General features: G+C 43.4%; 1 protein-coding gene across 3 annotated transcripts in view; it reads right to left on the reverse strand.

Annotated features, from left to right (window-relative positions):
- MASP1 (MBL associated serine protease 1) overlaps positions 1–24,428 on the reverse strand; it is a 119,049-nt gene that overhangs the window by 78,674 nt on the left and 15,947 nt on the right. For all 3 annotated transcript variants that reach the window (XM_089680133.1, XM_089680132.1, XM_089680131.1), the window contains exon 2: positions 20,072–20,297. In XM_089680133.1, coding sequence (XP_089536259.1) covers positions 20,072–20,297 — 226 coding nt within the window. The remainder of the gene's footprint in view (positions 1–20,071; positions 20,298–24,428) is intronic.

A 24,428-nucleotide genomic window follows, 5' to 3' on the forward strand; every position in this document is an offset into this window, starting at 1 on the left:
CACAACCACCCACACAGAAAAACGCAGAAGATGTGTGCGGGTGCCATTCATTCTAATGGCACACTGCACTTGCTGGAAATGACTCCTGCACTGGGAATTACACTGCACTTGTGGTTCCCTTGCGGGCTGTGATTACTAAAATGATGTAGGGACCGTTTCCCTGAATTTTAGGAGGCACGGCAGCCCATTCAAATGAATGGGTGTGGCACCTGTGCAAATCGCGGCTTGCGGAACCGCAATAGTGTGGATCTAGCTTCAGTGACAAGCTTACAGAGGCTTGTGCAAATACAAAAGCAACTTTTCCTTTGCTAGAAATGAAGTGGAAATGGGAAACTCAAAGCAAAACAGGCAGAGATGGAAGCCCAAATGAAAACTTCTTTAAATGGAGAAGGAAGAAGCAGCTACCCTTGCAAAGTTAAAAGTCCTTGAGCAAGCAATGAAAGAGAGCAATAATCCAGACTGTTTGCTTCATAGAAGCACTGGAATATACAGCTGAATGCACCACTGAATGTGAATGTGTTAAAGCACAATGTTTGCACTGATGCAGAGCCCTACAGAGACCTCTCAGCTATAAATGCTTGTACCACTTCAAATCCACCACACAGATGTATTCACACAGCAAAAGATATCAACCTCTTAAAATTATCAAGGTTGTCAACTTTAGTACCAAAGAATGAGTGATGAGATCTGTCAGACTTTGTCAGATACTTATTTATTTATTTATTTCAGGTACTTATATAGTACCGTCAATCTACAGAGCGCTTTACATATATGTATATTATACATTTACATCAGTCTCTAACCCTCAAGGGGCATACAATCTAAGGTAGATATATGTAGTGATCTATTAAATATAGTCTCTTAAAGCGGAGTTCCAGCTGAAAAAAAAAGCAGCTAAAAACTGTAGCTGCTGACTTTTGAAATACAGTCACCTACTGTACCTGATCCTCGGTTCAGCGGTGTCCTCACCACCGCTGGTTTCAACGGCTATCTTCACTGGCTGTCTTCTCTCCCTGGCGTCGGCATCTGTAGTGTGGGCACCTGTCTGTGACAGCTTGCGGCTTCACAGCCGGGTGCACGCTGCACATGCGCGTGAAGTGCTGTGCTTTGTGAATGGCCCAGAAGACTGCTGGGAGGGAGGGGGGGAAGACAGCTTCCGCTTCCGATTGCCTAGGTGATCGCAGCGGAAGTGGGGGTGGGTACCTGTCAAATTTGGGTACCCGCTCCCCAAAGGGGCCAATCATTAATGGGGAGCAGGGGAAGAAGCATTAAAGTGGATCTTCCTCTTTTGGGTGGAGCTCTGCTTTATGGTTCAAGGATTTCCAAAAAAACAGTAGAGCTTGGAGATCAACCTTCAAAACTACAATTTCTGACCTTAACCTTATTGCCAAGGAGAAACTTGATTCATTTTTCAAGTAGCTAGGGCTAGAATCGGCAGATAGTATTAAGAGACTGAAAGCAGTACAGGTGGGCTACCCAGATGCAGGACTTAAGCACTTGCCCTCTAGGGGATTTACCCCCCTTCCTGACCAGGCCATTTTTTGAGATATGGCACTGCGTTACTTTAACTGATAATTGCACAGTTGTGCAATGCTGCACCTAAATGAAATTTATGTAATTTTTTTCACACATAGAGTTTTCTTTTGGTGGCATTTGATCACCTGTGCATTTTTTATTTTTTGCGCTGTAAACAAAAAAAGACCGTCAATTTTGAAAAAAAAAAAACCAATATTTTTTACTTTTTGCTATAAAACATATCCAGTAAAAAAAAAATGAAAAATAAAAATTCTTCATAAATTTAGGCCAAAATGTATTCTGCTATATGTATTTGCTAAAAACAAAAAATACCAATACGTGTAAATTAATTGGTTTACGTAAAAGTTATAACTTCTACAAATGGTGATATAGATACTGAGATTTTTATTTATTAATTTATTGTTACTAGTAATGGCGGCGATCAGTGACTTATTGCGGGACTGTGGGACTGCAGACATCTGGGGTGATCAAAGGGTTAACAGTTCTGTGTTGTGTTTTACATAGTGTGCTGTGTGTGTTTTACTATGTAGACATGTTGTTTTTTAAAGCAATACAAAGAAGCATGTCGGTGCTGACAGGGGAGAGATCTGTGTTGTTTACACACAGACCTCTCCCTTATCAGTAGAGATGAGCGAATCGAACATGGCGAAGTGGAATTCGTTTCGAAGATCAGAAAAATTTGATTCGCGCCGAATCCGAAAATTAGCAAACTTCGGATGCACGAATCGAATTTTCCCAAAAATGGCGGAGACATGTGTGGCGACGGAGCGGGGATCTCTGGGAAGGCGCGCAGACAAGGCGCGCTGACCCATAATGCATTCATTCATGACATGTGATCGCATTAGCCAATCAGCAGCCAGCCAGCCAGCACTGTGTAATGGTGGAGCTATAAATTGCGGCCATCTTAGAATTCTCCATTAGCCTCCGGTCATTCAAGAGAGACAGACCTGTCTGTATTAGGGACAGAGTTAGGGCCACAGAGACTTTAGGGCCACAGAATCGTTACTCAGGGACACAGAATCGTTACTCAGGGACACAGAATCGTTACTCGGGGACACAGAATTGTTACTCAGGGACACAGAATTGTTACTCAGGGACACAGAATCGTTACTCAGGGACAGACACAGAATTGTTACTCAGGGACACAGAATCGTTACTCAGGGACACAGAATTGTTACTCAGGGACACAGAATCGTTACTCAGGGACACAGAATTGTTACACAGGGACACAGAATTGTTACTCAGGGACACAGAATTGTTACTGAGGTACACAGAATCGTTACTCAGGGACACAGAATCGTTACTCAGGGACACAGAATTGTTACTCAGGGACACAGAATTGTTACTCAGGGACACAGAATTGTTACTGAGGGACACAGAATCGTTACTGAGGGACACAGAATTGTTACTCAGGGACACAGAATTGTTACTCAGGGACACAGAATCGTTACTCAGGGACACAGAATTGTTACTCAGGGACACAGAATCGTTACTCAGGGACAGACACAGAATTGTTACTCAGGGACACAGAATTGTTACTCAGGGACACAGAATCGTTACTCAGGGACACAGAATCGTTACTCAGGGACACAGAATCGTTACTCAGGGACACAGAATTGTTACTCAGGGACACAGAATCGTTACTGAGGGACACAGAATCGTTACTCAGGGACACAGAATCGTTACTCAGGGACACAGAATCGTTACTCAGGGACACAGAATTGTTACTCAGGGACACAGAATCGTTACTGAGGGACACAGAATCGTTACTGAGGGACACAGAATCGTTACTCAGGGACACAGAATCGTTACTCAGGGACACAGAATCGTTACTCAGGGACACAGAATTGTTACTCAGGGACACAGAATCGTTACTCAGGGACACAGAATCGTTACTGAGGGACACAGAATCGTTACTCAGGGACACAGAATCGTTACTCAGGGACAGACACAGAATTGTTACTCAGGGACACAGAATTGTTACTCAGGGACACAGAATCGTTACTCAGGGACACAGAATTGTTACTCAGGGACACAGAATCGTTACTCAGGGACACAGAATCGTTACTGAGGGACACAGAATCGTTACTCAGGGACACAGAATCGTTACTCAGGGACACAGAATCGTTACTGAGGGACACAGAATCGTTACTCAGGGACACAGAATCGTTACTCAGGGACACAGAATTGTTACTCAGAGACACAGAATCGTTACTGAGGGACACAGAATCGTTACTGAGGGACAGAATCGTTACTCAGGGACACAGAATCATTACTCAGGGACACAGAATTGTTACTGAGGGACACAGAATCGTTACTCACGGACACAGAATCGTTACTCAGGGACACAGAATTGTTACTCAGGGACACAGAATCGTTACTCAGGGACACAGAATCGTTACTTTCTGCTTCACAACCACTATTGAATTAAAGAGTATGTCAGACAACACGCAGAGGAGTGGCAGAGGAGGCAATGTTTCAGGAGCGAGCAGACGTGGCAGCAGAGGAAGGGGTCGAGGCAGCACTAGTCGCAGCCAGAGGCCAGTGCTCCCGGTGTCATCCAGCGGTCGTGTCTCCACCGACAACCCTGCCGTCATCGATTGGTTGACTCGGTCGTCTTCCTCTTCCCAGGTCACCTCTGACACCTACAGCCAACGGTCGGTGGGTACGTCAGACACAACCATTAGTTGGCATGGGCCGGGAGCAAGCCCACTGAAATCACGTGTCCTCTACCTGCCCCTGTCCTTTGGTGTTCCCTCACCAAGCGAAGTATCGCATGCTGTGGGCTCACCCCCACTGTACAGTGAGGAAGAGCTAACAGAGGGCGGTCAGGAACGGGGGGAGACATCCGCCTCTTCAGCAGCAAGGCGAAGAAGTACTGGCGAGGAGAGTGGCTCGGTAGCCGGTCTAGAGACAGGTCTGTCTCCTGACCCACACGCAGCCGAGGGGGCTAGTAGTGACGCGGAGACCCTAATTGATGATGATGAGGCTGATCGCACTTGGCAGCCTTGTCGTCATCAGGCTATTGCTTCCGCATCATCAGGAGAAGAGGGTGCCAGCTTGCCAGCGAGCAAAACAGTCGGTGGGTTGCCCAGGAGGCAGCAGGGTCGCAGCGGTGTCAGTGGAGGCAAACGGCCACGGAGTAGAGCACCAGCTCCACTGCAGCCTACCACCACGGCCAGTAGTGGTGCCGGTGTGCACGGAGGAAGTAGCAGTCAGCCAGTGAGGAGTAGCGGGGGCAAAGTTTCCTACTCGGCGGTGTGGCAATTTTTCGTCAAGCCGCCCGAGGAAGTAAACGTAGCCGTATGTCGACTATGTGGCCAGAAAGTCAAGCGTGGCCAGGGGGCCCATGTTGGGACTACAGCGTTGCGTCAGCATATGCAGCGTCGCCATTCGGTGGCCTGGGAAAACTGTGATAAAGATACGGCGGTTCTGCCTGCCCCAGCCCCCGCTCCATCACCCGCTCCGTTACTTGCTCCGTCACCCGACGTCAATCGCCCTCTATCAGCCAGTCAAGGCTCCAACACCTCTGCTGAGGGGAGTTGTCGCTCGTTGGCATCTTCCGCTCGTTCAGATGCTCCTTCTCCTGCTACTCCTCTTCACGGATTCCGTCAGCAGTCTTTCTTGGAATCCGTTTCCAAGAGACAACAGTTTGCGAGCACGCACCCGACGGTGCAGAAGCTGAACGTCCTCCTGTCCAAGTTGCTGGTGCTGCAGTCCCTCCCTTTCCAAGTGGTGGACTCAGCACCTTTCCGAGAAATGATGGCTTGTGCCGAGCCGCGGTGGAGAGTGCCAAGCCGGCATTTCTTCGCCAAAAAGGCAGTGCCAGCCCTGCATTCACATGTAGAAGAGATGGTGGGCCAGTCTTTGAGCATGTCGGTCTCTGCCAAAGTGCACGGCAGCGCCGACGTGTGGAGCTGTAACTACGGTCAGGGACAGTACATGTCATTTACGGCCCACTGGGTGAACGTGGTGCCGGCACAGCCGCACCAGCAACTTGGACAGGTCACGCCGCTTTTGCCTCCACGTTTGCACGTCCTTGGTCCAGCAAAGATGTCCGCCTCTACCACCTCTTCTTTCGCCGTGTCCTCAGCCGCCACCCCCGTGCCAAGTCCCATTACCCGACCGGCATATCACATGTGCAGGGCGCAACGGTGTCACGCTGTGCTGCACCTGGTATGCCTTGGCGAACGTAGTCACACAGGGGAGGAACTTCTGAGTGTAATGAACAGAGAAATCGACAGATGGCTGTCTCCGTGCAAACTGAAAATCGGAACCATGTTGACCGACAACGGAAAGAACATGGTGTCTGCTCTGCGTCAAGGAAGGTTGTGCCATGCGCCATGCATGGCTCACGTGTTCAATATGGTTGTCAAGCGGTTCCTAAAATCCACCATCCCACTGCAAGACATCCTTAAAATGTCACGTAAACTTTGCATGCATTTCAGCCATTCCTACACCGCAAAGCACACCCTCCTTGAGCTGCAGCGGCAGAACGGAATTCCACAGCATCGCCTGATCTGCGACGTTGCAACAAGGTGGAATTCAACCCTACATATGTTAGACCGCCTTTACAAACAGCGAAAGGCCATCACCAATTTCCTGATGTTACAAGCGGATAAAGGTACTCCCCTGTGTAACTTAGATGTCAGCCATTGGCAGCTCATGCGTGACACCTGCCGCTTGCTCAGGCCCTTTGAGGAGGTCACGCTATTCGTGAGTCGGCAGGACTATGGGATGAACGACGTCATTCCTCTGTTGCACGTCCTGGAACAAATGCTGTTAACAATGGCTGGTCAGGGTGCGGTAGACGTGGCGCACAGATCTCAACGCCACATGACCCCTGTGGGGGCAGGACAGGAAGAAGAGGAGGAGGTAGAGGAGGACATTGGTGCTCAGGAATTATTGAGTGAAATGGGTGGTTTTTCCACTCAGCGGACAGGAGTGGAGGAGCAGGAGCATCTGGTAGAGGAGGAGGAGGAGGAGACAGAGGACCCAGACGCACCGTGGCAGTATGCTGTGGAGATGGAGGCAGGGAGTCCCTCGCATTCCTTGGCACAAATGGCCCATAGCATGCTCGGTTGCTTGCGTAGCGACAGCCGAATAATAACCATCAGACAGAGGGATGACTTTTGGCTGTCCACCTTGTTGGACCCTCGCTACCGTTCAAAAATGGTGGCCCTTTTCACACCTGCTGAGAGGGAGGCCAAAATAAAGTACTATAAAAACCACCTATGTAGTCAGTTGGTCTCTGCCTTTCTGCGCCAACGTCCATCCTCAGACACTGTGGGCCCTGTGCGCTCGCGTTCCGCTGCCATGGCAGCAGGGGAGGGGTGGGGTGGTAGGAGCAGTGGTAGCTCCACCAGCAGCGGCTGCCTCAGTCTGCAGTCGATGATGAGTAGCTTTCTTCACCAGCGCAGTGAGGAAACTACTAACCAGCCGCAGCAGCATCAGGTGGACCTGGAGCAGGACCTCAAACAGCAGGCTCGGGCCTACTTGGACAGCACCCTGCCAACCGAGGTAGACAATCCCCTTGACTACTGGGCAACGAAACTTGACCTTTGGCCCCAACTAGCTGAATTTGCCCTTGAAAGGCTGTCATGCCCGGCCAGTAGCGTGGCATCGGAGCGCGTGTTTAGTGCGGCAGGAGGTATTGTAACTCCGCGGAGGACACGACTGTCCACCCAAAGTGTGGAGAGACTCACGTTTGTGAAAATGAATCAGGCGTGGATTAGTCTGGATTTGAAACCACCAATTCCTGACACAACTGACTAAATCCGCCATGAATCATGCCCCAAACATGTTATTATTTTTAACATAGGCCTCTGTATGGCCTTCAATTTAAGATGCTTACGCTTCGCCACTCTGCCATGGGCCCCTGTACCGCCTCCTCTTGCTGCTGCCAGGTCCAGAGTGTGTCATGGGTCCCTGTACGGCCTCCCATTGCTGCTGACTTCATCGCCAGACTCTGCCATGTGCCACTTTCAGGTCTCCTTACACTGTTGGTGGGTTCCATTTTGTGATAGGGTGCTGTATGGCCTTCCATTGCTGCTGCCTCCACCGCCACCCTGCGCCATGTGCCTCTGTCGTCTGCTCACGCTGCTGACTGCTTCCGCTTTTTAACCGAGGCCTGTGTTTGGCTTCCGAATACTGCTGCATCCACCGCCACCCTGCGCCATGTGTCTCTGTCGTCTGCTCACGCTGCTGACGGCTTCCGCTTTTTAACCTAGGCCTCTGTATGGCTTCAGAATAATGCTGCCTACACCGCCACCCTGCGCCATGTGCCTCTGTCGTCTGCTCACGCTGCTGCCAGGTCCATACTGATTCATGGCCCCCTGTACCGGCTCCTCATGAACGTGGTTCAGCGGGTTTGCATCACTTAACGGCAAATCGTTGACAAACGCTGGGACGTTCAGTGTTGTGCGCATTAAGCCAGACACCAAAGGGCAGCACAGACCTGTTATTACTCGCTCAAGCATGGCTGAACAAAACCAGTCTCTACCACAAATTGGACCCAGACCTGCCCAGGGTCTCGTAAGTAGATTGCACGGAGGAGTAGAGTTCGTTATTGGAATTAACTGTGAGGGACTTTTAAACCTAGGCCTGTGTATGGCCTTCAATTGAAGCTGCTTCTGCTCCGCCACTCTGCCATTGGACTCTTGATAGTCGACGACTAGTAGAGACTGGTTTTGTTCAGCCATGCTTGAGCGAGTAATAACAGGTCTGTGCTGCCCTTTGGTGGCCTGTGTTTGGCTTCCGAATACTGCTGCATCCACCGCCACCCTGCGCCATGTGTCTCTGTCGTCTGCTCACGCTGCTGACCGCTTCCGCTTTTTAACCTAGGCCTGTGTATGGCTTCCGAATACTGCTGCCTCCACCACCACCCTGCGCCATGTGCCACTTTCAGGTCTCCTTACACTGTTGGTGGGTTCCATTTTGTGATAGGGTGCTGTATGGCCTTCCATTGCTGCTGCCTCCACCGCCACCCTGCGCCATGTGCCACTTTCAGGTCTCCTTACACTGTTGGTGGGTTCCATTTTGTGATAGGGTGCTGTATGGCCTTCCATTGCTGCTGCCTCCACCGACACCCTGCGCCATGTGCCTCTGTCGTCTGCTCACGCTGCTGACGGCTTCCGCTTTTTAACCGAGGCCTGTGTTTGGCTTCCGAATACTGCTGCATCCACCGCCCGCCCACTGCTGCTGTCAGGCCCGTAATCTGTCATGGGCCCCTGTACCGCCTCCTCATGCTGCTGCCAGGTCCAGAGTGTGTCATGGGTCCCTGTACGGCCTCCCATTGCTGCTGTCTCCATCGCCACACTCTGCCTTGTGCCACTTTCAGGTCTCCTCACACTGCTGGTGGGTTCCATTTTGTCATAGGGTGCTGTATGGCCTCCCATTGCTGCTGCCTCCACCGCCACACTGTGGCTCCACAGTTTTGGCCCCATGACTGCCCAAATGAGTGAAGTGTGCGGTGATTCTAAGATCGACGGCACTCATCTGCATGTCATACTGACTGACAGTATTAGTTCTCTTCCCCAGCAGACTCCAAGGGCATTTAAATTAAAGGTACAGTGTTCTGCACTAATATAAAGGCTCTCTGAAGCCTAGAAACACCCTTTTTATAAGTTAAATTCGCAGCGAATATATTCGCCTCGAATCGAATTTATTCCGCGAATTCGGCGAATCAGCCGAATCGAATTTTTGAATAATTCGCTCATCTCTACTTATCAGCTTCGCCAACGATCACCGAGTCCAGGCCGAGAATCAGCAGCCGGGACCTGGTGACTGACATGCTGAGGAGCCAATAGAGGCGCGGGTAGGGAGCGTGTACGCACCCCCTACCCGGAAATGCAAATCATGTATATATACGTGATTTTGCACATCCCTGCCACTCTGTAGCAGTACTTTTGCGATAGGGCGGTCAGGAAGAGGTTAAAGTTGAACTATAGGTAAAACGTTTTTTTTTTTTTTTCAGTTTGGATAGAGTAAGGGAGGGTTATAACCCCTGACAGTTTTTTGCCATTTGTATCCCATTGGGGAATTTTCCCACACTTTCAAATCAGGACGTGAATGGAAATCCCTTCAAAGCGAGGGAATCCTACGTTATCCCCAGGGTCACCAAAACTTTTGCCCCAATAGAAAGATATCCCCTCTATCACTATTCTGGAGACAACTTTCACTTTTGCTTATAACAATAAATAGGATAAATAGAGAAGGTAATTTTTTCTAACGGGGGGGAGAGCACTGTAAGCAGTAAAACATGATAGATGTTCTAATCCCTCTTCACTCTATCCAACAAATAAATTTGCCTTCATTTATATTTTTACATTTTTACAAAACCGATAGTGAATTGCTGGGATGTAGCCAGCAAATGCACCATCCCATGTGTTACTTACAATCAAAAACCAAAAGGAAACCGAGCGCTTCCCAAACTTCTACAGCAGAAAATGTGTCTATATATATACAGTATATATATATATATATATATATATATATATATATACTGCTCAAAACAAATTAAAGGGACACTTTTTAATCAGAGTATAGCATCAAATCAACTAATCTCCTGGTCAGTTAAGTAGGTGAGGGGGTTGTTAATCAGTTTCACTAGTTTTACATTTGGCTAGGGTCAGTGTTACTATTGGTAGCATGAGGCGATACCTGGACCCTACAGAGGTTGCACAGGCAGTCCAACTCCAGGACGGCACATCATTATGTTCCATTGCCAGAAGATTTGCTGTGTCTCCCAGCACAGTCTCAAGAGGATGGAGGAGATTCCAGGAGGTAGGCAGTTACTGTTGGAGAGCTGGACAGAGCCGCAGGAGGTCCTTAACCCAACAGCAGGACCGGTTTCTGCTCCCTTGTGCAAGGAGGAAAAGGATGAGCACTGCCAGAGCCCTACAAATCAACCTCCAGCAGGAAAAACAATCAGAAACAGACTTCATGAGGGTGGCCTGAGGGCCCGACAGTCTCTAGTGGGCCCTGTGACTGCCACTGTCACTGCCCGGCACCATAGGTCTTGATTGGCATTTGCCATTGAACACCAGAATTGGCAGGTCCACCACTGGTGCCCTGTGCTTTTCACAGGTGACAGCAGGTTCACTCTGAGCACATGTGACAGACATAAAAGAGTCTGGAGAAGCTGTGGAGAACGTTATGCTGCCTGTAACATCGTTCAGCATGCCTGTTTTGGTGGTGGGTTAGTGATTGTCTGGGGAGTCATATCCATGGAGGGACACACAGACCTCTACAGGCTGGACAATGGCACTGTGACTGCCATTAGGTATCAGGATAAAATCCTTGGACCTATTGTCAGACCCTACACTGATGCAGTGGGTCTTGGGTTCCTCCTGGTGCACAATAATGCACGACAATGCCCAGCCTCATGTGGCAAGAGTATGCCAGCAGTTCCTGGAGGATGAAGGAATTAACACTATTGAATGGCCCCCATGCTCACCTGACCTAATTCCAATAGAACACCTCTGGGATATCATGTTTCAGTCCATCCGACGCCACCAGGTTGCACCTCAGACTGTCCAGGAGCTCAGTGATACACTGGTCGAGATCTGGGAGAAAACACCCCAGGACACCATCCATCGTCTCAATAGGAGCATGCCCCCAATGTTGTCAGGCATGCATACAAGCACGTGGGGGACATACAAACTACGGAGTACCATTTTGAGTTGCTGCAATGAAATTTCAACAAAATGGACTTTCCCTGATGCATCATTTTTTCAGTTTGATTTTTGGGGTGTCTTTGAATTCAGTCCTCTTTAGAGTGATAATTTTCATTTCCATCAAACAATGGGGCATCCTTATGTTCCTAACACATTATCCAGTCCATATCAGTATGGATATCAAGCATGATATTTTTCCCCATTGAGATCTGATATATTTTCAGTGTTCCTGTCTCTAGAGTGAATGAGCATTTAACCTTTGCAGTGGGGCCTCCTGGTTTTTAAATTTTTCTGAAGTTGGGCTTTAACCCATTTGCTTTGTCTGATGTATGTTCATTTTACACACATACTCAGCTGCAGCAGGGAATGCATGTAAACAGGGTAAGCCAACTGTTGTCTTTTAGATGGAAGTGAGTTGGGCAGTTGTTCCGCAGACCCCCCCAGGAAACCCCCCTAAGAGGGGTGGAATCAGGGGTTGAATGGACTCCTGATGTCTCATTAAAAAGAACATGGCATATGAAAATGTTATTACATCCAAGGCTATTTGTCCCCTATGTGATAAAAATAAAGTTTAGTGAGAAGAGAAATAAAATGACACACAAGCACTTATAAACCCCCCCCCCCCAAAAAAAAATGTTAACCCCACCTCATATGTACAAACACATATTAATGTAAACAAAGTGGTGAGAGCACCTACAAAGGAAAATGTTAATTACACTACACGTGTTACTCATCTCTGTGCACGCTGGCATGAGATCAATAATTCTACAGCTAATTCAGCCTGATATGGGGATACCACATGTGTAAGACTTTTCACAGCCTTGATGCATAGAGGGGCCCAGAGTTAACCTGAAACTGGTGACCTGTAGAGCATTTAAAACATTACCTATGGAAACTTTTGGGTGCCAAAGTTAGTGATATTTACATGCAAAAAGTGCAAAATTGGCTCTGGCAGAAAAAGGGTTAGTGGTGTCTTAAGTATGCTGGAGGGAATTCAATATAGCTTCTGCGCCACTTCTCTGGCATTAGCCCCTCTTGCTTATGCATTCCATATTCATGAAGCACCTGCAAAATGATTGGTTCTGACCAGGGGCGGACTGACAACTCATGGGGCCCCCGGGCAATAGGGGATCATAGGGCCCCTGTGTCCTTGCCCAAACTCAAAAAAGCCTATGAAAAAGGTACCAGGGGCATCTCATGGGTTCTCCTACTGACCCCGGGCCCTCGGGCAGTGCCCGGGTTTCCAAATGGTCAGTCCGTCCCTGGTTCTGACAATGACTGGTTTCAAAATGTGCCATTTTTACATTGTGGAGCATTGAATGCACCAAATTTAGAATAAAATACAGACAGTTTGTATCTTACAAAAGTGGAACTAATTAAGATCAGCTCTCTTTTGACATACAGAGAGAGAAACTCGCCCAGACAGATTTTGCTTAAGTGTCATCAGTGGCGTCCCGAGGCAGGTGCGGTCCGCACCAAGAGACACCAAACGCAGGGGGTGACACCAGACCCGCTCCACAAAAAGGTAAGTTGTAAAGCAAGCCGACGATCCCCGCAGGATGGATCCCATCCATCCTGCGGGGATCATATGCTTTCTTTACAACTTACCTTTTCTTGGAGCGGGTCCATTGTCACCCTGTATAGGTTGCATGTCGACGATCCTGAGGGGATCAGCGGTATGCAACCTATATGGGGTGACACCGGACCTGCTCCAAGAAAAGGTAAGTTGTAAAAAAGCCGAAGATCCCTGCAGGATGGATCTGATCTGCGGATTGAGTATAACGGATCGGAGTCCGATCCATTATGCTCAATCCGCAGATCCGATCCATTCTGCGGGGATCATCGGAGGGGTTGTCACCAAGTGTTACCGCACTGGGTGACACCAACCCTAGGGATGCCTCTGAGTGTCTTACATGCATTTTAACAGCGGTGCAGTATGCACCAAAGTCAAAGTACATGTTCTAGACAGGTACCACTGTCAGATGTTCTTTCAAGAGCCATCTGAATACAGATGGCTCTTCAGAGAGCATCACACATGTGAACAAGTCCTTTTGATGATACTGTGACTGGTGTGGCAGTAGTCACATTGTACAGTGATCGCATGGTACAGGACTAATTACCGTGGCCCTGTACCCCAATCTGTGATCTGCTGTTTCTGGTGGGCATGTCCACCTGGCTCAGTGCTGCTTTTCTCTGGCCTTATATCTATATTGGCTGGATGGGAGGTGGTTAAAGTGTATGCTAAATCAACATTTTTACTTAGTTTTGGATACATTAGAGAATAGCTAAAATTTCCAGTTTATTTTTTGAGGCCTGTGTCCCATTGTGAGGATATTGTGTGTAGGCAAGGACACTAAAAGGTTGATTTACTAAAAGGCAAATAAGCTGTTCACTTTGCAAAAGGGAATTTTCCCTTAGTTTAGCGAATGTGGTAAAAATTCACTTTACGAAGAATACCAAGGGAAAAAAACTGTATTTTGCTTGCATATGATTGGATGATGTAAGTCAGAAGAGCTCCACTTTATTCACTAAGCTAAGCGAAAATTGTTTTGTAAAGTGAAAGTTCCCCAACAAATCAAACCCTAAGTGCAACCCTGCTGCCTCATGCAACGGTACCCTTTATGTAAGTACACTTAAGCTCATCAATGTGAATAAGTGTTAGTAAATAGGAAATAAAGTATATTGCAAAATATTTGCTTTTCATCACCCCTGTGTAAAAGATAAGCTGTACTATTATTTACCATAAAGAGTTAAATGTTCTAAAAGTACACATGATCACAATGTTCTATTCTTGGCTGGAAGACAACCTCTAGGTCATTGTCATTTGCTGTAAACATTCTGAGATAAAGCTTTAGCTGTTGATCACATCCCAGCAATAATCAGTAATGTCTACTGAAAGTAACTAATATATTCATGAACTTTCTCACAATAATGTTCCTCTCTATTAGTAAATGGGATGTTCATTATTTTAAACATACTTGTAAATATTTCTGTATTATCTGATGATGGAAAGGGAATGCAGAATGCAAAGGTTAATACAGAAACCAATGTACATTATACATGTAGAATAGAGACAGCTTAACCTGAGCTCCTTTAATGGGGTACCAAGTGAATGCCTTCCCCATTGTTGTCTCCCAAGACTACTTTTGGTCTTCTATGTGATACTGACCAACAGAGGGATTTAAGGGGCATAGGAAAAGCCAAGATTTGAAAATAAAATCAGTACTCTATACTGTATCTTTGGATCTAATTAATATTTCACTTGTTACATTCAGTGAAAATTACTTCTATTGTTTCATTTTATAATGCACTCAGTATGCATTGCCCAGGTTTGTGTCATGTATTCTTCAATGTATCCATAAACTTTAGTTGATAGTTTAAGTGGCCACAACAAATGACTTTTCAAAGTCTATGGAGCCCCCAGAGACATTTCTGACGGAGGCCTAATGAGAACAATAGCACCCAGGTGGGTAATAAATCCCTTTCCATTTGCTGTGGCCTTCTCGCTGATAATCCAGTAATGAGTGTCTATAGTATCCTCTACCTCCAACTTCAGGGCTAATTGAATGCCTAACTTAACCTTTTGTGTTTAGTAGTGCATTGAGTTGCACAAATTCACGAGAGTGGTTTTATTTTGATCACTAGTGTTAATCTTTAGAGCAAATATTCCCTACAGTGCATGGTACTAGACCTAAGGTTTCCTTGTATAATGCTGATGAATACTACTAAAACAGGTAGGCAACATGCTTTTCAGGTATGGTAGAGCCACAAATCAGAGAAAGACTGTTGTATGGGTTCACCATATCTGGAGAACCACATATTACCAGCACTGATCTTAATCTCCATAAATGACAGTTTCCAACTTTGGGAATCATAGTTTAGTCTACAGCACTGGTATGCTGATGTGCATGTAATATTTATGTTTTTAAACTTTCAGGAACTGTTGTTATTTTCTTTTAATGGGATTCCTATGGCTGGTTATTTGTGATGATGTTCTTTATATTTAGCTTGCAGACACGACTCGTCTAGGTCCTCTGTCTCTCTAGTGATAGAACTTAATGGTGTGAGTGCGGGTAGAGCAGAGGAGCCAATTAAGTTAGTTCAAGAAGTGGTAACAGAACTGAACACTAGGGGGGCATCAGGCCAGAGGAGTTTCTAGGGTCAGAAATGATCAGGCGCAATTCTTTAAAATGGCAGCTCATGTAGAAGACCATGGTAAATTGTAAAACAACAATAACAGCATCATATTTGAAAGATGTTCATAAATAGTGGAAAATTTGTTCCTTTAAAATTGTTAAGTCATGCTTGCCCATGGTACAGGCACTTGTTGACATCTGTGGGCTTGACAAAATAGTGTAATGTTCCAATTCTCAGACAAAGATAAGGCTCAATATTTGGCTAGGGTGAAAGTGGAAAGCTTTAGTATGCTGTTTTATATCACACCCTAACCATCACTCCCTACAGGCTATTCAATGCCTTTATTGTACTGCATAGGCATCATGCACACATGCGAACTTTAACATCACCACCATATTTTCCGATCATCTCAACCATAGCCAATGTTACAATGTATGTGCTCCAGGTAATCAGGTAATACGTTAGGTACGTATCTGCAGACATATGGTGATTTTCCGCAAGCTGTCAAGTTATAGTCAGACAATCAGTGTATGTCTATATGCACTTTTTGACTTCTACAGATGTTTTTATGAAAACCCTTCTTGAGTGAAGAATCTAGGTTGTATTTTTTCAGCCCAAAACATTCTTTTTTTCCCATTGATATAAGCCAGGTTCAGGAATGATTAGCTCTGCTCCCTCTTTCATAGGGCTAAATATGAACATTCAATCTAAAAATTAAGTATATTAAAAGATCTTTCATAGGGCACATAATTTGAAACTGCATAATGCCTGCACATCTGTAGGTTATAGGTGACCATATATGCCTATATATTTCTGGGTAAATGGTCACTGGTCACTTCCTCCTGAAAAGGGAACAACGAATATTGTATTTGATGAACCTGGAAGAATATTATTGTGGGTCCCAGAAGACCGAGACTGAGACTGGGATGATGTTTCACCTTATGTCACTGCTGCTGGATATATTCTCTGGAACCCCAATTTTGCTACCAACAGACACTTTAGCAAATAATGACACCCGTGGTGTATTATTTGAAAATGTCTGTTATCTAAATGATAAAAAAAACACCAATGTAATTTACTGTTGGAAATATGTATTGTCTCATATACTATAGATCAGTGTTGCTTAACCTTACTAGTACTTTGTACCACTGCCTTCTTGGTGTGGCATGTGTGTGTGTGTAAATTGTCTGTATGAGTTAGTTGTATATATTTTTTTAATTTTAACAATCGTTTATGCTTTAAGTTACTGAAATAGTGTTTTACATATCATCAAATAAATCTTACAGTAGACTTGATTTACCCTCTAATAAATATTAGTGTATACAAATAAAATCCAAAACCAACAAAACCAAAAAAAAACATCAAAACCCAAAGTCCAAAATAAAGTCCCAAAACAATATATTATTTCAAGAAAAAATCTTTATCTGTAATATCTTAATTCTTCATATCTTCAAACATCTTTGTGATATACTTCAAACCAAATCTTCATATACCTCAAAAAAAAAAACTCAACATGTGTATTATCTTCAAAAAGAGGGGTATATAAGACGTGCCACACGTGTTTCATGCACACAAAAAATTGACGTGCCACCACAACCGTGAAGAGAAATCCCTCAGCCTTAGGAACCAATCCACTGCATACCAATAGAGGAAGTGCATACTTACCCTCAGAATGGTATCAAGGGTCTGAATACTTCTTTCCAACCTTTTAATATTCCTTCAGCCTTTCCAGCCACTTCCCACAGACCTCATAAACAGACCAGGGATCAATATGTATCATAAAAGCTTATAGCACTTTATTGTAGCAACTTACATTCAAATAAGATGACATCAGCTTCCACACCAAAAACGATTTGTTCACAATCCTGCCTCTCCTCACAAGTGTGTAGGTATCCACACCATCCCACTCCCGAGGGGGAACAGATCGCCTGTGGTAGGTACCCAATACCTCAAAACCCCATGAGGATTCCAGAAAGCCACAACCGCATGTACCAGGATCAAAAATGGCCATCACCGCACTTCCGGAAGAGCGTCACTACGTCACCACGTCACGTGCCCCGCGGCTGAGGGATTTCTCTTCACGGTTGTGGTGGCACGTCAATTTTTTGTGTGCATGAAACACGTGTGGCACGTCTTATATACCCCTCTTTTTGAAGATAATACACATGTTGAGTTTTTTTTTTTTTTGAGGTATATGAAGATTTGGTTTGAAGTATATCACAAAGATGTTTGAAGATATGAAGAATTAAGATTTTACAGATAAAGATTTTTTCTTGAATTTAATATATTGTTTTGGGACTTTATTTTGGACTTTGGGTTTTGATGTTTTTTTTGGTTTTGTTGGTTTTGGATTTTATTTGTGTACACTAATATTTATTAGAGGGTAAATCAAGTCTACTGTAAGATTTATTTGATGATATTTGTACTTCAGGGGAAGGATTGTGATAGTGACTTGGTGGGGATTTTACTTGTAAAAGGATAGTGCTATATGTAGAACAGTGTTTTACATATGATGTATTTGGAAGAAGATATCACTGGTCAAGAATTTCTGCTATAGGTGTCAAGAAGCAAATATATATCGAGCCTCACACTTTCATTTCACATTGTGTGGATCAGCGAAACAAAATGTTCACATAAATTAGGGAATTGGTTTACACTGAAGGGCATTCTACAAGTTCTGCACACTAGTCAAATGCCTAGCCACTAAAGGTAGTATCCATCAATTTAACAAAAGAAAGATTTACAGACCTCTCAGTAGGGTGCATGCAAAGAGTGAGTAATACAAAGGACATGGGCTGATATTGAGTTGGGAGCTTGGTCTCACATATATTGTACAGCCCCACTTGATCTACTGAAGCCAAACTCCTGTTATAAGGGCAAGGGTTATGCAAGCTGTGAGAGTATAGGAAGAAAAAGAGAACCAACAATAAGAGTCTTCAATCAGACAGACAGCAGTCTAGAGTATTGTGACAAATCAGCAGGGAGCAATTCACAAAGTCCCTTACTCCAACAAATCAGGGAGCATGGTATGATTTGCTGACATTGGTTGCGGATGTAAGAAAATCATTGCTAAAAAAATACAAGGATTGCCATCATACATTTCTACAGTAATAAGTTAAATTAAAAGTATGGGGAATTACAACGCATTTTAAGGCAATTAAATAATACTGAAATTTAAGTGATCACAGAAATGTATTTGAATGAAGCATGAGTCTGTCACCCTCCCCCATCTTGTTTCTTTGTTCCATATGCTGTTTAATCCTCAGGTTGCTGGCAAGGAAAATCTCCCACAGCAAGAATGACACAGCTGTCAATCATGTGAAAATGTTTACATCATTATCTAGGTCCAAGAAAAACATTTAATTAGCAGCAACCTCTCTGGGCACAACCCTCAGCCAGTGTGATGAGACAGGACAGGAAACAGCAAATATTAACTCAACCAGAGACCACTATGTTTATTCTAGGGCAGAGGACATTTCTCTGTTTCACATACTCTGGAATGAAGCCTGCAATTGATAAGATTCTCAACCAAGCTACCGTAACATGCAAGGTTGAAATAGGCATTCCCGACCTTGCTCACAGTTGTATATACCTGAAGCAAAACACTGATATGGACTTTGGGATAAAGCAATTACTGGAATAAGACACTGAAACAGACACTTTTTGATATAATTTCATAGGTTTAAATCATTCATACATAAAGTAAACTGATCCTTCCAATGGTTCCTTTTTGACACCATTAAAGTTTAACTATGGGCAAAATAAAAAATGTCATATATAATGCAATCTTTCAAAAGCATTTTTTTTACATTGCATTTTATTGTGAGAATGCAATTAAGAAGAACAATGGCCACAACATTTGGCCAACAAGTTAAATCAAGAAAGCCAATATACAATATGTTAGTATAAGTTGAGCGAGACCTAGCAGAGCTTGGCCTAGTGGTGTATATTAAGGAATATTTGAATGGATGACAGTCAGATTAGTAAATAGAAAGCAAAGGAAAGATGAAGAGGCCTCAATGTTTAGATTAACACGTGTAATTCAATTTAAGATAGGCGTGGAATGTCAATTGGAGGATCACTGGCCAGGAGTCTGAGTAGATACCATTGAGTATGTTGAAAGAATTGCATTATAGATTGTTGAGTTTCTACGAGCAAGGTTTGAATGAAAGATTCACAAATGTTGAAGACATTTTGAACCTATAATTCCTTATGCAGGGAGATCTCCATTCATTCCATGCAAAAAACTTAGGATCTTTCAAAAGCATTTAAACATTAGTCCTCCCATAACATATGGGTTGATTTACTAAAGGCAATTAGTTCAATTTGCAAAGGATGTTGCGCTTTGCAAAATAATTTTCCCCAGAGCTTGGTAAAATAGGGTGAAATTGCAACATTTCCAATTTAGAAAAAACACAGGCAAAGATCATACAAATTAGCCATTATTCATTAATATGTCATTAGTGTCACTATATTTAGGCATAAGCAGTAACAGCAGAGCACAGTGATAACAAGGCAACACCATCAGTACTCAGCAATGAGCTGTAAACTGGCACTATAGTAATGTCACTACTATTAAAGTATACACAAGGGCCCATTCTGATCTAGGCTTTGTGGTAATTCCAAGATCATAATAGGCCTATAGTATTTACATATTTATATGTATTAATATACTAACCTTGAAAGAAAACTTTTACAATTATTTTCAATGTTATCTTTACCTTAGCATAGTCATATTCACAGAGGTAAGATGGTTCCAGGTCAAAGTGAATGAAGTACAGCCTGATTCTGAATCCCTCAGGCACAGTTATATTCCACGTCACCTCTGAATCACTTGGATACAAATCTGGAAAATTGGGTGTTCGGATTTCACCATACGTTTCTCTTAATAAAATGACCTCACCTTTGCATAGCAGCCATAATAAAGGAAAAAAGAGTTGGAAGAGCCTAAAAGGAAAAAAAAACATGCATTTTATGTATGTTTACATAAAACACCTCAATATTGTATGTCAATTTATCTAATCTCCTCTTGATCCACTTGGATTAAATGTTTTATGATACATATTAGGGAACTTCCCCCAGGTGTTTACATTGTCTTATGTGCTTGTGGTCAGAAATCTCAAACACAGAACAAAGGTTTCTATATTTATTTCTCATATTAAAAAGAAGTTCACCTTTGATGATAGTAAACGTAAGCAAATGGTCAATTGTCAGCTGGTGATAGCAAGCACACATCTGCCCCTTTATAAAGAACATAGAAAGGATATCTCTAAATCTCAGAGGAATCTCTATATCTCATAGAAATGGATATCTCTAAACATTAAATCCTTGAATTCAATTCTCTAAAATGGGTACAAAAATGGAACAGTATGAACAAATATCCAACTGTTTTTTTAATCCATCCAGACAACCCCTAAACTAGGTCCTTCCATGTGATCTACAGCCAGTCTATTTAAATTTGCTGGCTAGCTCAATCAATTAGCTGGTAGATAAAAGTAATAAAATCCAAAATATTAAAAGATGCAATCGAACATCCCATATTATAATACAATTCTGAAGCATAACGATACCATAAGTTCAAGTATTACGAGTCTACATATAACCCTATAGAACTATTTTTTCAGCTTATTTATCCATTTTATTGCCACATAATTCAGAATTATACCAAGCAATTCATCCTTCTAACCACAGCACACTTTTCCAATAGTCATCAATGAAAACCAGTTTTCTGAGGGATCATTATGTGTAGTTGAGATGATGAGTGCCAATCTCAGTCAGCAGTTCTGTCCACTGTGGCAATATTCTCACATACACATGATAACATGAATTTTGTTGCATGGGAAAAATATGTATGTTTTGTGACCATTTCAAGCTTTCCTATACTGTGTCTGTAACGGATCCCAGACACCCACGACTGGGTATCTCCGTCAAGAAGCTGCTTCTCAGGCTCTGGAACACGAGACTAGTGATTCTGGCTGTTGTTACCCCAAGATCCAGACGACACCAGTCTTGAAGTAAACCAGAAGGTAGACTACTTTATTTATTTATTTTAGGTACTTATATAGCACTGTCAATTTACACAGCACTTTACATATATATTGTACATTCACATCAGTCCCTAACCCTCAAGAGGTGTACAATCTAAGGTCTCTAACCTACATTCATACATATACATACTAGGCACAATTTAGACAGGAACCAATTAACCTACCAGCATGTCTTTGGAGTGTGGGAGGAAACTGGAGTACCAGGAGGAAACCCACGCAGGCAGAGGGAGAACATGCAAACTCCAGGCAGGAGGTGCCATGGCTGGGATTCGAACCAAGGACCCTAGTACTGCCAGGCGGTTATTTGAACACAGATACAAGATATGTACACTCAGGGGACAATGCGCCCTCCCTGAATAATGACACAGGGCGGGGCAATCTACATTTAGTAACAAGAGACACACAGGTATTCAAACTTCACACCAGCAGGCAGTCCCATCAGAAGGGAGGGCTGCTGGAGACACCCCCCCACTAAGCTAATACACATAAACACACAAATCCCATAATAGTTTGCTGGCAAACCAGACAAACAACAGAACAATGGGATGCAGCCCCACAACACCAAACAATCCACAACCCCCATTCCACCTATACATGTCTACACAATATAAGGACAGACAGACGCTAACAGGCACAGGGTGATTTACACATAATAGGGATATTGGGAGCTGAGACAGGGGTCTCCCCACCTCTCCAAAGTAAGCTGGGTTCCATGGGCCCCCCAACCCAAAGTGACTCCCGTCACATTGTCTCATTACTTTTTGTACCAATACATGCACTGAATCTTTCCACATCATGATATGGATATAGATCTCCACTGTTGCATCAACTACATTTCTGTGCTATGCCTCATTTCTTTTTTACTGCTGCAATATACATATGGGTATATTTAAATCAATCAGGATATATAAACGCATTTGCCTGCTCAAATTTCCTGAAGCCTGGGGGGGGGGGGGGGTCATTCGGTTTTGGTAGGTCAGGTCTGACTGAAAAAGTTAGAGCAGCCTTTTTCAACCAGGGTTCCCAGGCACTCTGGGGTGCCCTCAGGCCAGGTGCCTTGGCAAAATGCCTAAACATTGCTCAAAATGTGTATATTAACCAGCAGGTGGATCAAGCCTTCCTTTTAATTACACAAAGCCACAGGTTTTCTTTGTGCACCATGACAACCTTCTAGCCGTTGGTATCCTAACAACCATTGAAATCATTGATTGATAAGGAGGACATCAGGCACAGCATCCCTCTCCATTAGCACTGGAGTCACATTAGCTGAGTAAGGAAGAGAAACCGAAGGAGACAAGAAACATCGGAATACTAGTCAGTACCAACATGCAAAGGCCTGTTTGCTTTGCAACCTCTAACGCTAGGTGTCCTATGTGTGTGAATGTTGCTGCATTATGTAAAACTATTAGTAGAGTTTTTACATTTTAGAAGGGGTGCCTTAAGATTGTGCGTAATTTTAAAGGGTGTCTTGACAGAAAAATGTTGGGAAACACCGAGTTAGAGAATGCATGATTTAAAAATAAAAAAAGAAATAAAAATGTAAAAAAAAATTCAAAAATTGTAATTTTTGGTTATAAACTAATTTGGATTTTTTTTTTTACTAAAAAGATAACAGATTACATTTTGGCCAAGATTTATGATGAAATATTATTTATTTGCAAAATTGTATAAAAAAAACACTTTTTTCAAAATTGTTTGACTTTTTCATTTACATAGCAAAAAAAATAAAAATCCCAGCGGTGAATAAATACCACCAAAATAAAGCTTTATCTATCTAAAAAAAGTGGTAAAAAATTCATATGGGTACAGTGTTGCATGACCGCGCAATTGTCATTCAAAGTGTGATAGCGCTGAAAATTGCCCTGGTCAGGAAGGGGGTAAAAGTGTCTGGTCTGGAAGTGGTTAAAGTATAAAGTATATCTTTAAATCTTTTATCAACTCATATTTTTTTGATAGTAGAATGAATAAAAGAATGATTTATTTTGTGTAAAGTACATCTCAGTATGATGAATGAAGTGTCCCAATTTGAATTCAGGGCAGGGCATGAGTTGATATGTAAAGAGTTATATTTAATTTTATTGGAAACAAAATACATGTGATTGATGAACAATAGCCGCCGTGTTTTGGAAGCTTGATACAAGCAGATGCATACATTTTCTAGAATGTACAGTACAGTTTGGGTTCTTTTCTTTGCAAATGTGTTTTCAATAATCCCCTGAAATATAATTCAGAAGGCTTCACATGACCAGAATGAAAAGGGGGACGAAAAAGTACATTTAACTGTTTTACTGACTGTAAGATTCATGCTGCATCTAGGAAAAGAAACCATTGTTTGCTGTGTGAATGACATATATCTATGTTTAAATTGAAGGTAAATTGTTGATTTCTCTTTTACTATGATTGTGCTGGGAATAATCAGCACTGTCTGAAAGTTATGTAAAATGTCTCACTAATACATCCGTGGCATGCCTAGCACACAAAACATCAAACACTGTCTGTGGACTGAGCTAAAGGTTGATGTTTTTTGTTAAATCATTCTGACAGGAATGAACAAGCCAGAGAATTGAACATGAGATGGTATAAAAATTAGAAGTTGTATCTGTGAAAGGCAATACCTATGGGGAGGAAATCAACTTGTATTCTATAGCAGAACCCATAAGATTACTCTTAACTGGGATTTCCTTTCTTTCTGACTTTATATACTGTAAGAGAGTGATTTCCTAAAAATCTCTGTAATATAACTTGAAAGAGAAGAGACGTTAGTAAATAATGAAGTAACCAGATGTATAATTTGTGGTATCTAAAGTGGTAGTTTGTAGTGCTGTGGCTGAGGGTGTGGTAAATATGTAACCCAAGCCAGGATACTTAACCACTTCAATATCGGACACTTTTACCCCCTTTCCTGCCAAGGCCAATTTTCAGCTTTCAGTGCTGTTGTACTTTGAATGACAATTGTGTGGTCATGCAACATTGTACCCATATTAAATTGGTAACATTTTTTTCCCACAAATAGAGCTTTCTTTTGGTTGTA

Source organism: Staurois parvus, unplaced genomic scaffold (assembly GCF_062004578.1).
Source record: "Staurois parvus isolate SC_StPar_1 unplaced genomic scaffold, SC_StPar_1.0 ptg000235l, whole genome shotgun sequence".
Taxonomy (NCBI): Eukaryota; Metazoa; Chordata; class Amphibia; order Anura; family Ranidae; genus Staurois; species Staurois parvus.